Source organism: Myxine glutinosa, chromosome 1 (assembly GCF_964187855.1).
Source record: "Myxine glutinosa chromosome 1, kmMyxGlut1.1, whole genome shotgun sequence".
Lineage (NCBI taxonomy): Eukaryota > Metazoa > Chordata > Myxini > Myxiniformes > Myxinidae > Myxine > Myxine glutinosa.
In genome coordinates, this window is record NC_136261.1 from 273,002,062 (window position 1) to 273,015,108 (window position 13,047).

General features: G+C 39.9%; 1 protein-coding gene across 1 annotated transcript in view; it reads left to right on the top strand.

Moving 5' to 3' along the window:
- Positions 1 to 13,047, top strand: part of TTN (titin) — a 501,281-nt gene that overhangs the window by 357,936 nt on the left and 130,298 nt on the right. Inside the window, exons 254-263 of the mRNA XM_078776713.1 lie at positions 326 to 589; positions 1,077 to 1,216; positions 1,351 to 1,477; positions 1,960 to 2,229; positions 2,362 to 2,628; positions 2,859 to 3,125; positions 3,260 to 3,399; positions 4,207 to 4,333; positions 5,294 to 5,436; positions 8,626 to 8,749. Coding sequence (XP_078632839.1) covers positions 326 to 589; positions 1,077 to 1,216; positions 1,351 to 1,477; positions 1,960 to 2,229; positions 2,362 to 2,628; positions 2,859 to 3,125; positions 3,260 to 3,399; positions 4,207 to 4,333; positions 5,294 to 5,436; positions 8,626 to 8,749 — 1,869 coding nt within the window. The remainder of the gene's footprint in view (positions 1 to 325; positions 590 to 1,076; positions 1,217 to 1,350; positions 1,478 to 1,959; positions 2,230 to 2,361; positions 2,629 to 2,858; positions 3,126 to 3,259; positions 3,400 to 4,206; positions 4,334 to 5,293; positions 5,437 to 8,625; positions 8,750 to 13,047) is intronic.

Consider the following 13,047-nt stretch of genomic DNA (forward strand, 5'->3'; position numbering starts at 1 on the left):
GTGCATTGTAGCACTACTATCATGAGTTGTTTTGCATTACTTTTCATTTGTTTCCTTGAAAGACAATTCATCATTCTTTATTTTAACCTACCATATCGATGCCTTTGGAGCTGTCATTTCCTTGACAAACCAAAGGCTTGCATTCTGAGTCCCATCTTCTACTTTCTCCCTGGATGCACTTTTAATTATTTTATTGCCTTCTGTGTTTGTTGAGTCTGCAAATCATCCATAATCTCTCATTCCATATCAACTTCCATCTCCATAACTGGCGTTCACTTCCAATTAGAATTACACTTTATCCATCTCCCTGCTTGATGGTGTGCAGAAGGTGACCCATATTTCATTGTCAAGCTCAAAGACCTCATCACGGTAGAGAAGGACAACATCACCCTGGAGTGTGAACTGAATAAGGATGTTCCAGTGAAGTGGTTTAAAGATGGGCAAGAAATTGCTCCTTCAAAAAGGATCATAGCTAGAAGTGATGGAGTTCGTCGCCTTCTTACCATCAAAAGAACAGACAAGAAGGATATTGCAGAATATGTTTGTGATTGCATCACTGATCAAACAAAAGCAATGTTGAACATTGAAGGTACATTTTTTTCCCCAATGAAAACTATTTCAAACTTTTTTTCTTTGACCCATTGTCCATCTCCTGATTCCATTTCATCCTATCATTCCATTCCATTTGGTGCTCCCTGACCATACCATATACCATGAATCCATTTTCCACTCATAAAAAAGAAATATCCATTCTACTTACCATGCAGTCTTGTCATCATTAAACACACTCTTTTGGTGTGCTTTATGGTGAAGGACTTCTCTTCCTACCAACATCTTCTCAATCTGACATGGTGATCATTTATCCATTGATCCATCCTCCATTTCTGAGCCATGGTACTTTTCCATCCATTCATTCTGCTTCTACTATCCACCATCCATTTCTCGGATACTTGTCATGCACTCTTTGCATGAATAAAATAAGTCCTGTTTCTCAAACTGTGATCAGAACATTGAGAGTTAAACATGATCATTATTGGAATATTACTGAGAAAAGAAATCCTTTTGAAAATGCACAGACCGAGATATCAAAGTGGTTCATCCACTTTACAACGTGGAAGTATTTGAGAAGGAAACAGCACGTTTTGAAGTGGAAATTTCTGAAGAGGATGTCGTTGCACAATGGACCTTAAAGGGAGAAATTCTTCAGTCAACAACTGTAAGTTATTGGTATTGGCACCACTTGAGCAAATTATCTTGTGGAAATGCCTAGCACCACCCTTGAAGCTTAAGTCTTGCGGCCACATAGCACAGCAGTGGGCTTTGCATTGATCACTTGCTTTTGACATACAGGATTGCGAGGTGAAGGTTGAGGGGAGGAAACATATTCTTATATTGCACAAATGTAACCTCAATCAAACTGGAGAGGTTACTTTCCAGGCGGGAAATGCCAAATCTGCAGCAAGGCTGATGGTCAAAGGTAAAGTATTACCTTTTTAAAAGTGAAATTGCTTCTTCATCCCACTGAGCCTTTTTTAAGTTGCCACATACTGATCTGAAATTTACAGGTAAGCCTTAAATGATGTAATATTTCCAAGTATGTCAAATAATTACTCCATCACTCATAAAAGACATTTGCCATATACAGATCTGAAATTTACAGGTAAGACTTAAATTATGTAATATTTCCAAGTGTTTCATATGATGACTCCATCACTCAGAAGAGACAATGATGTAATTAGTTATTTAATGATGTTTCATTTTACTGGAACATCTTTGACTGCTCCAAGATTTGTTGAAAGAATTGCTACATTTGAGTTTTGCAAATGAAACATAAATTCAGATTATGTTTTGTATAATACAAGTAAACGGATCCTCTGAAACTTGTCTTTCCATAACAATATAAAATCAGACAAAATTTGTTTGTGATTTTTTGTAATATTTTCATTTTAATGTGTGCAGAATTACCTTTGGAATTCCTGAAGCCCTTGGAAGATGTGATCGTGTATGAGAAAGACGAAGCAAAGTTTGAGTGCGAAACATCAAAAGAGATTACCAAGTTCCATTGGATGCGAGGATCACAGGAAATCCTACCTGATGATGAAAAATATGAAATTATTTCAGATGGAAGACTGCATGCACTGGTCATCAAGTCAGCCCTGTTTGATGATGAAGCCCGCTATGCCTTTGAGGCTGAGGAGAAGCGCACAGCTGCAAGACTTATAATAAAAGGTAATTGAGCATTGTACTTGTCTTTTCTTTGTGAATATAATAATCTTGCATTTTGCAATCAAAATCAGCTTATACAGTACTATTAACCATATTCCACCATGAAATATATTCTCTGATGTCCTTCTCTTTCAGGTATCCGCCTGGAATTCATCACTCCACTCAAAGATCAGACGGTGAAGGAACGTGAAACTGCAGAATTCATTGTGGAGTTATCACATGATAACATCCCAGTGATATGGTATCGCAATGATATGAGAATCCATCCGAGCAGAACTGTGTCTCTCAAGGATGATGGAAAGATGCACTCAGTTGCCTTCCAGGATTGCACCCTAGATGACACATCATTGATCAAGATTGAGGCCAATGGGAAGAGCTCAGAAGCCAAGCTGACTGTTCTGGGTAAGTTAATTAAAGATTGTGTTATAAAGAGACTTTTATCATAATGTACCTTTGTGTAATTACCTCTAACTTCTTCATAGTGTCACACACCTCGTAACTGTTGAGAAACTTTGCAAAATAAATGATACTGCACATTGAATGCCATTGTAGATAATATTATGAATGCTTTTGATTAAATATAATTGCGTAAATGATTATAAGTAATGCATCCTGTAATATAACGTTCACAGAGGGAGATCCATACTTCATCACGAAGTTACATGACTATACAGCCTTGGAGAAGGATGAGGTTGTCCTCACATGTGAAATCAGCAAGGCCTCTGCACCAGTTGAATGGTACAAGGATGGTAAGAAGATCATACCTTCAAAGAATATCATAATTCACGAAGATGGTAAAATGAGATTCCTCACCATCAAGCGAGCAAGCAAGAATGATCCAGGAGAATACTCTTGTGACTGCAAAGCAGACAAGACAACAGCAAAACTTAATATTGAAGGTCTGTATCCACTTGCATTAGGGTGATCTTTGCTATTATTGATTACTATTGAAGTAATGAAGAGTTAATTTTTAGATTTATTTAAACACACAATGCAATAATTGATTACTTATGAATGAATTATGTCCTTTCAGAACGTGACGTTAGAGTCATTAAACCGCTGCACAGTGTCGAGGTGACAGAGAAAGAAACAGCACAGTTTGAAATTGAGCTTTCAGAAGAAGATGTTCACGGACAGTGGAAGTTGAAGGGAGAAGTATTGCATCCATCTGTGGTGAGTATGTTCCTTTGACCAATTCCATATCGTGTTTAATTGCATGTTAATTAAACATAATTCACCTTACTTTGTACAGTGCACAAGCTATTTGGTTTGTTATTAAAATGTATATACAATGGATTATGCAGGACTGGGATATTAGGAGATGTAAATGTATTTTACATCAATAACAACGAGACAATGAGCATGGGATTTGTGGTGGTTCGTATGCATCCTGTGGCTGCTTGGCTACATCATTTACTGGGGGTGTGGCTGTGCCTCTGAGCCCCATATTACCAGTCAGCTGGTACTCATTTTGCTGACCTCTGAAGGATGATAGGCTGAGTCAACCCACCTAGTGTTAATTGCAACGACATGGCAGGGGCTTGAACTCAGGATCCTAAGATCTCAAGCCAGCCACCTTTACTGTTAAGCCAACACCATGCTTATCATGGGATTTCCTATGACTTTTACCAGCATGCAAAGTTGTTTGTAATATTGTGTGGTGTGTGTGTGTGTGTGTGTGTGTGTGTGTGTGTGTGTGTGTGTGTGTGTGTGTGTGTGTGTGCGCGCGCGCATATGCCTTTTTAGAACTGAAATAAGCAGATCTAAGTGTTCAATATTCATTCTCCTGGTTTTCAGACAACAGGGAAGTTTGTTCATATGTGTTTTCCTCACCTCACCCTCCCTCACCCACCTCTTTACCCATCCCACACTCCCACAATATGGAGAACTTGTAAAAATACTCTACAAATAAAAAAATACAATTATTAACATAAATTATTAGTAATAATTCATTCTTGTGTTTCCCCAATTTTACCACAGAACTGTGATATCAGGGAGGAGGGAAAAAAGCATTTCCTCGTATTGTACGACTGCCAGTTAGATCAAGCTGGACAAGTCAGTTTCCAGGCAGCAAATGCCAAATCGAATGCCCATCTTCGCGTCAAACGTAAGTCCAATAATATTACACTGGGTGTCCTAAAATCCATTTTTGGGCCACACAAAAGGTCTTTTTCCCAATATGATCTTGTTAATTTTCAGCAAAATAATTGTATGTTATACCACACTGAAATTTAACTTGGCAAACCTTGCTTATTTATTGCAAGATTACAATGAATTAGTCAAAATGTCATGGCACATTTATCTGTAAACGGATTTAAAAAAACTATTCAAATGATCAGTGACACTTTATATGTATACTCTGTTGCTTATAATATATATTAATTATTTATATATCAAGAAATATTGCTTATAGCAGTGCAGTTTTATAGATCTCAGAAAATTTTTAACTTATTTTTCTGAAACTGCATAGATTGTAACATTTCTCATAACCGTGGACTCCCATGCAATGTTGTTTACATTAAATTGTGTTTTCTGTGCCATGCAATACTCATGCAACAATTTACCATTCATCATCTTGTGCTGTGTCTATGCTGCTTGTGTCAGGGTCTTATTTTGTCTTCATGAAAATGACATTGTTAAAACTTTCCTTCAGAGGTTATAATTCCATAACAACAGGGTTGCTGTGCTAATTCTTGAACTTGCTTTAATTTTTGGTCGGTGCCTTGCATTTTAATGCCTGCCATGCCTAATGTAACCACAGGCAATAATGCTGGCCTGACTGATAAATTGTGACCCGAGTTTTCGCTCCAACCACACTTTGTGCCACAATTTAGAATCGAGTAGTTTCAAGGTTTTAAATTGGGGTCATAAAACTTCAAGGAAAGAAATTTGATACGAGGAGGTGGTTCTTAAGTCAGTGAGATCAAAAGGGAAAAGTAGGCTTTTTGCCATCCTGAGGCTAAACTTATATTCTTATTTTGGTCATTGCCGGACTATGCCTGGCATTGATGATCACTGGGCAACTGATTGAAACAATGAGAAAATGTGCCTGTTGTCTTTTTACCAGCACGTGTGGTCAGCTTGATTCGACCTCTACAAGATGTAACTATCACGGCTGGTGAGACAGCCACTTTCGACTGTGATCTGTCCTTTGAAGGCGTTGAGGTGATATGGTTCCTTCAAGGCAAAGAGCTGGAGCTTAGTGAGAGGGTATGGTCACTTGCATATATATTGATAACTTAACTTCCACGGAAAAATAACATTTCTTTTGTTTACATCTCATATTATTATACAGTTGCAATTCTCATTCATGTTCATGAGATATAATCCACCACAAATTGGTATAGTTTTCTTATACGATAGTTATACAACATTGAAGAGTACTTGATTTTTATCCCCTCAAAATCAGTTTTAATGTAAAAATGATATTCTGCTACAGTGTGAGCAGAAAATACTGACCCTTTGAAGTTGTTGTCCTTTGTATGAATATATATTGAATGATCGTTTTAAGGCCATTTTCCCCCGCTAGAGCAGGGGTTAGCCTTGCGGGCCCCATGACAATCATGGTTCCCTGTTTGAGGCAATGTATTTATGGCCGGATGCCCTTCCTGGCGCAAACCCTTAGTCGCTTCTTACGATGCGCAGGGATATGGTGTACCTATTCTAAACCGGGGTACACACCGGGATCATTCATCCCAGCAAGCTGGTACTCAATTTGCCGACCTCGGAAGGATGACAGGCTGAGTCAACCCCCCTGGTGTTAATCAGCACCAAAGTTACCCTTTGTATCAGAGTGTAAAATCAGCTTTCCCATCTGCGTTTAAGTTGTGGTCATTAATATTGTAATCATATGTTCGATTTTTGTTTTTAAGAAGAGTTTGTCATTGTGTGCTAGTATGCTGGCCAACAATCTTTCAAACTTCCTGTATTAGGACGGAGTTCTGGAATTTAAATCACAAGAATAAGTGGCCAAATCGTCTTAACCTGCACTACTTTGTCAACCATTTAATACTACACTGTGCCTCTTGTAGGTTAGATTGCTTTAAAAGCATACTCACATTTGATGAGCATCATAAATAAGTCCTTATTATGTATCATAGCTCTGCAATAATATTCAATATAATGTTCTGTCCTCATTCAGTTGTTTTTTGCTTTCTATTGGACGCTTTCCGGTTTCGCTACTCAGCTCATTTAACAGGTGCCATTGATGAGTACGTGTGCATATGGTTCGTGCGAAAGAATTTGCAGCCTCGCAAAATAAATAGGAACAGTATTTCAGCAATGTGGTACATGATATACCAAATTAAGTTACACTATTTTTGACGTGTCCACAGCTTGTGTATGGCAAATATTCACAACTTAACAGCTCAAGTGACAGAGGCCATTGCTTCCTTATAAAGCTGCATATTTTAGGTTTAAATTTGTCCAACATGATGATACAGAGGTAATGCATATATCTTTGGGCTGTACATAGTCTGGGATCGATTCTCAACGCGATGATAAAAAAGAGTTGTCTCACAAATTGTGCTGTCTGTTAGATCACTTATTAAGTTTATTCTGATGAACATTAAATATTCCAAAGTATATGTTGATGGAAAGTAGTTGAGTTACCTCTGTTACCTTGTAACTGTTGCTGCATTTGAGCCTCGGGAGTAACTGCTGAAATCTATCGAGCCGAGTTCTTCCCGACATCTTTTTTCTTTGTTCTTTTCATGTTTTTCTACTTTTTCTTTATTCTCTCTTTCCTTATCTATCTAAGGAGAAGTGAATTCTTGCAGAATTTTTTCTATAAACCTCACTTGTCTACACCTTAATGGGTTTTGAGGGTAGAGGGGTCGCAGCTGAAATCCGAATCCTATCCAGATTCCTCCTGATGACTCCATCTTTGCTTATTCGGGTTCCTACTTATGACTCCAATGCAGTATTTGGTCTTCCATTTGATTATCCCTGGTACACTGAACAGATTCCAAATTATTGCCATAATCAGGTTGAAGCCACAATTTGGTTCGTGAAAGACCAGCAAATTTTACATTTTATAGATGTGAGTTGCCACCCTCACACTGATATATGTTTGAAGAAGATTTAAATTTTATATTTGTATCTATTTTTTTTAAATCAATATTTCGTATAAAGGATATGCTTTCATTTCCCAGGATGGCTTCATCTCCTAGAGCTATCCAATGTGTGAGCCTTCTTGTGCACATGATTTATATTGCATTTTCCCTGTTACAGTTTACAGAAACATGCCCTTAGGATGAAGCACCTTGGTAAATTCTATATTACCTTGATGGAATGAGCAAACCAACGGTTGATTATTACAACCCTTCTTGTTCCATAATGTCCTGGCCATAACCATACCCCTAGAAATGATGCAACTAGCATAATTAGGGGCACAGACCTTAAACATTTGGGCATATCTGAAACACTGTTTAGATGCCGTTGGAGGCAAAATGGACTCCTTTTGCCAATCACCATAATGGAAATATTGACTCGTGAAACCACACTAATTCGGAATAGAAAGAGAATTAAGAATGATATCGGAAAGAGAGGACGGTATGGAATTGGTAGGAGTGGACAGAGAGGAATAATTTTAGAATGAGTATTTTTAGTGGAGTATGAGGATGGATGGGGAAGGTGAATTAATATAAGGCCTTTTTGTTGGGTGCTAAAAAAAAACATTGCCATGCAACTTTATGGTGTAGCTTTTATATTGTCTTACTGTTATGCAATACTCTTTAGAGTTTTCAGAAACCTTTAGGCTTATTATTTATAATCAGAAAATAGGTTGGTGGATATTGTTGAATGCCCTTCGCCTCTGAACCCAAGGAAATTAGCATGCATCCCAGGAATATTCAAGCAAGTTGAATCCAACCGGTCAGCTGAGTGTGGGATGTGTGATAGAGCATTAACGCCCATTAATCGATTTTGTTTTTGCTGTCTTCCAGTATTTTCCAAATATTTCCATCTCCAAAAACGTCTTGATGATTCGTTTGGCATAAAATTTAACTTCATATGTCAAATAAGACTTGAAATTTAAATATATTATTTTTGTTATTGGCAGAAAAAAATCACTTATCCTTTTCAAATATTAATGCTCGAAACGTTATCAAATTGGCAAATATCAAATTGGCTCGAAATTAACATCAATCAATCTACAATGTTTTAAGATTTCTGCGCAAACAAATGCTTTCAATATATTGTTTACTTCAACATGTCAAAGTGTTTGAGACAAGGAAACAAAATTACACAAGCACTGTATGATGGTCTCGATGATTCAGTGTCTGTCCCTTGTTGGAATGGAATAAGCTATCATGAATAACTTGTTTACCTGAGCTCAATTATGATATTCAAATATATTTTATGCAAATGCTATGGTTTTTGGTTGTTTTCTAATTGCAGGTGGTTGCCCGTGTGGATGGAAGGACGCACACCCTCATCCTTCGAGATGCCAAAGTGGATGAAACTGGACAGGTCAAAATTACAGCTAAAGATTTTGCCACATCAGCACAGCTTACAGTCAATGGTAAGTTAAATACTTTTATTGTTGAGTTATGTGTTTTATTGTTATCTTTAAAACATCATGTTCGTTTGTTTTTGTGTGTACTGAAGGTCTTTATATGAATGGCATATATTACAAACCAAAGCAGGAAAGTTTGAGACATTTTCCTTTGTAAAAACAAATCTTTAAAAATATTAAAATGGTGTAGAATTCAGTTTTCTTTCTCATTGGCATGTGTGTATATATGTATGTATATGTATAATATATATGTATTTACATGTATTATATATACTAGGGCATGCCCGTACGTGGGTGCAATGCCCGTACGTGGGTACGTGGGTACGTGGGTGCGAGTACGGTGACAATCCCCCCCCTCTATTTACATGAAATGGTTTGGTTCATGAAATGTTTTGGTTCATTCGCAATGCCAAAGCGAACGGCGAACGCTTTACATGAAATGGTTTGGTTCATGAAATGTTTTGGTTCATTCGCAACGCCAAAGCGAACGGCGAACGGCTTGCGAGTACAGTGACAATCCCCCCCCCCCCCCCCTCTATTTACATGAAATGGTTTTAATTAGTTTTAAAACATAGTTTAACGCCAACATAGCGGCAACATAGTTTGCCAACGTGAAATAAATGAATACGCTCTCAAATGTGCCGTCCGAGGCAGAGTGTGTTCGCCACGTTCGGCACACGCGATAGCTCGCTGCTCTCTGATTGGTTGAATCGTTTTTTGGACATAGCTCGGTAAGTAATTGTCCGATTAATATGAAACCTTGAAAAGGCACATCCTCGGGTCCCCAGCAATATACCTGGCAAGTTTAAAGTATATCGGACCCGTGGTTGTCGAGAAACAGCGGTCACAGACAAACAAACAAACAAACAAACACACATACAGAGATTACTGGAATTATAGATAGATATATATGTATATATATATATATATATATATATATATTGTTGCGGATTCGGGGGTCGGTGCTCCTCTTACCAAGGGGGGGGGGGGTTAATCCCCCTGTCTTTTAAGCTGCCCCCCCCCCCCCGATCCTGGAAATTATAACGCTCCTTTCCGGTCGAGATTGGCCAGGGTGATTGGTCAATGGAGTCCCAAATACCTGCGTGCCAATCCGACTGCAAAGCAGGGAGACAATTCCCGCCTAGACCGCGGACAAGATGGAAATTGCCGAGCGGTTAGCAATCCGAAGCCCGAGCCATTAACAAAGGAACTAAACCCGATCCTGAGCGGTTGGCCAAATCGTGCCACAGGTACTCAATTGAGAAAAGACGCCAACAATCGAATGAGAGGAAATCAGAGTAAAGGGAAGAACAAATAAGATTTATTAATTATGTACAATATCCCAAGAAAGAGGAAACGCAAGGGGAAGAATGTACAAGAAGAAGAGCAAAAGGACACAGGGCAAGCTTATCTATACAGTTTTACTTAACCCCAGGACAAAACAGACAGACTTACACGGGAGGGTAGTGGTAGGAGGAGAAGGGTCCAGGCAGATGGTAGGCGTCGAGGTCTGGCTCCAGGTTCACTCGAGTCTGGCTCCGGGTGTTGACTCGTACCGCGGCAAAGAACGGCCGGCAGCTTCGCGTGGCGTTGGCGCACGACCGGACCTTTTAGATATAGCGGGGGACTGGGATGCTGCGTATGTAATATGTGTGCCTTCTGCCTCTCTCTCTCTCAATGTTCATACGCGCCTTTCAAACGAGATCATTAATCACCAGGTGCGCTCCGCGCATTCCGTACCAGTCGAGCTCTCCCCGCGCAGTCCTCTCGGCAGTCTTTTCACAATGGCCTCCCCTCGCGCAGTCCTCTCGGCAGTCTTTTCACAATGGCCTCCCCTCGCGCAGTCCTTCAGAGGGCTTTTCATGGGTGCTTATATGGGCAAGCCCAGCGAACCCTCTGGAAGCTCCAGCCACGCCCTTACCAGGCCATCCCACCTCAGCCCTGATAGGTTCGCGAGGGCTCACCGGCCCTGCCCTCGATGGCTCGTGGACGAGGCCACACCTCTTCTCGTGGCTCTGCCCCATCTTTCCTCGGGCCGACCGCGTGTTCAATGGCGTTTGGAGCGAGGCAGCGAACGCTGCTGGCAAGCGACGGCGTGTAATAGAATTGGGAGGGACAAGCCCCGACTGTAGGGCGTAGCTTGGAGAGAGAGCAGCTGGCAAAGAGGCGAATGGGGCCTATCTTATTTAATTAATGCAACGCAGATTCAACTATTGTGAACAGAGCCTTAACTAAACACAGACTAGGGAAATAACTGAAAGTTCCTATGGTGTCCTACGTGTTGCTTGTGGACTAACTAGGGGTGCTCCGATTACCTTTACAAAGGGAATATTTACAAGAGTTGTTATTTACAAGTGAGGGGTTCTAAAACCACAACAATATATTATTATTATTATTATTATTATTATTATTATTAGAGTAAACGTATATGGTTATGTACCGGTATGTCGTTATGTCGTTATGTTTATATGTGACGAAAACGTCTTCTTCTTCTTCCAAAAAAATTACCACCCTTTTAATTAACCCTCTTAATTGCGTTAAGAGTGCTGAGACCCCTCAGACCTTTGATGACCCTGTAATTCCCTCAAGACCCTTCAGACCACCAAGACCCCTGAAGACCCAAAATACACTGAATACCCCAAAGACCCCAAAGACCCAAAACACCCCAAAGACCAAAAACACCCCAAAGACCCAAAATACCCTTCAAGGCCCTGAGGCTCAAAAAGACCCTGAATACCAAAAAACCCAAAAGACCCCAAAGACCCAAAACACCCCAAAGACCCAAAACACCCTGAAGACCCAAAACACCCTGAAGACCCAAAATATCCTGAAGACCCAAAACACCCTAAAGACCAAAAACACCCAGAAGACCCAAAATATCCTGAAGACCCAAAACACCCCAAAGACCCAAAACACCCTGAAGACCCAAAACACCCTGAAGACCCAAAACACCCAGAAGACCCAAAACATCCTGAAGATCCAAAACACCCCGAAGACCCAAAACACCCCAAAGACCCAAAACACCCTGAAGATCCAAAACACCCCGCAGACCCAAAACACCCGGAAGACCCAAAACACCCCGAACACCCAAAACACCCCGAAGACCCAAAATACCACGAAGACCAAAAATGCCCTGAAGACCCAAAAAAAAACAAAGACCCTTAAAGACCAAGAAGAACCAAAAGACCCTTAAGGCCCAAAAGCCACTGAAGACACCGAAGACCCAAAAGACACCGAAGACCCAAAAGACCCAAAATACCCCAAAGACCCAAAACACCAAGAAGACCCAAAACACCCCGAATACCAAAAAGACCCAGAAGGCCCAAAAGAGCCCGAAGACCAAAAAGACCCAGAAGACCCAAAAGACCCAAAACACCCTGAAGACTCCAAAGACCCTTAAATACCCCCAAAGAACCAAAACACCACAAAGACTCTTAAAGACCCCTAGGAAACAAAAGACACTTAAGACCTAAAAGCCTCTGAATACACTGAAGACCCAAAAGACCCTTAAGACCAAAAACACCTCAAAGACCCAAAATACCCTTAAAGGCCCAGAGGATCCAAAAGACCCTGAAGACCCAAATGGCCCTGAAGACCCAAAACACCGTGAAGACCCAAAAGACACCAAAATGGTCAAAGATGCCTACCCCTCTGAAACGACGTGTTGTGACGTGTGCCGTCACACTAGTATATATATATATATATATATATATATATATATATATATATATATATATATATATATATATATGTATGTATATATAATATATATATAAATAAACACAAAAATTGAAAAAGGCCTTTTTTTTTGAACTTGTAAAAATTTTCATTATTTTGAACTATGCGGGCAAGAGTAACATGGTAATTAATGGTTGTTCTCTTGGTGAGCTTGTCAAATCGCCGAGATTGTCAATGTCAAACCACTCTTGTGCTGATAACACCATTTATAACATGGAATCAACAGCCGATCGATTTACTTACTGTATGAACGATTGTTTGAAACGGAATCCCTTTGTAACTCGGGGACTCCTTGTACTGTATTTGTATAAAACTTGCTTCTCACATGACCAGACAAGAATGAAACACTTCATTTTATATCCGTCAATGGCTTATCGAATGAGCACATGGTAGCGCATATTCGTTTAATATGACACGATGCTGCTGGGCCATTCGATGATGCGCCAATCGATTAGAGAAGGGATTTACAATGTATCGATTCACAGCTTGTCAATAATGTCAATCTGTCAATCGAGGGCACGGCACTGATCCGGCACGGTATCCACTTCATGTGTGCACATTTCACT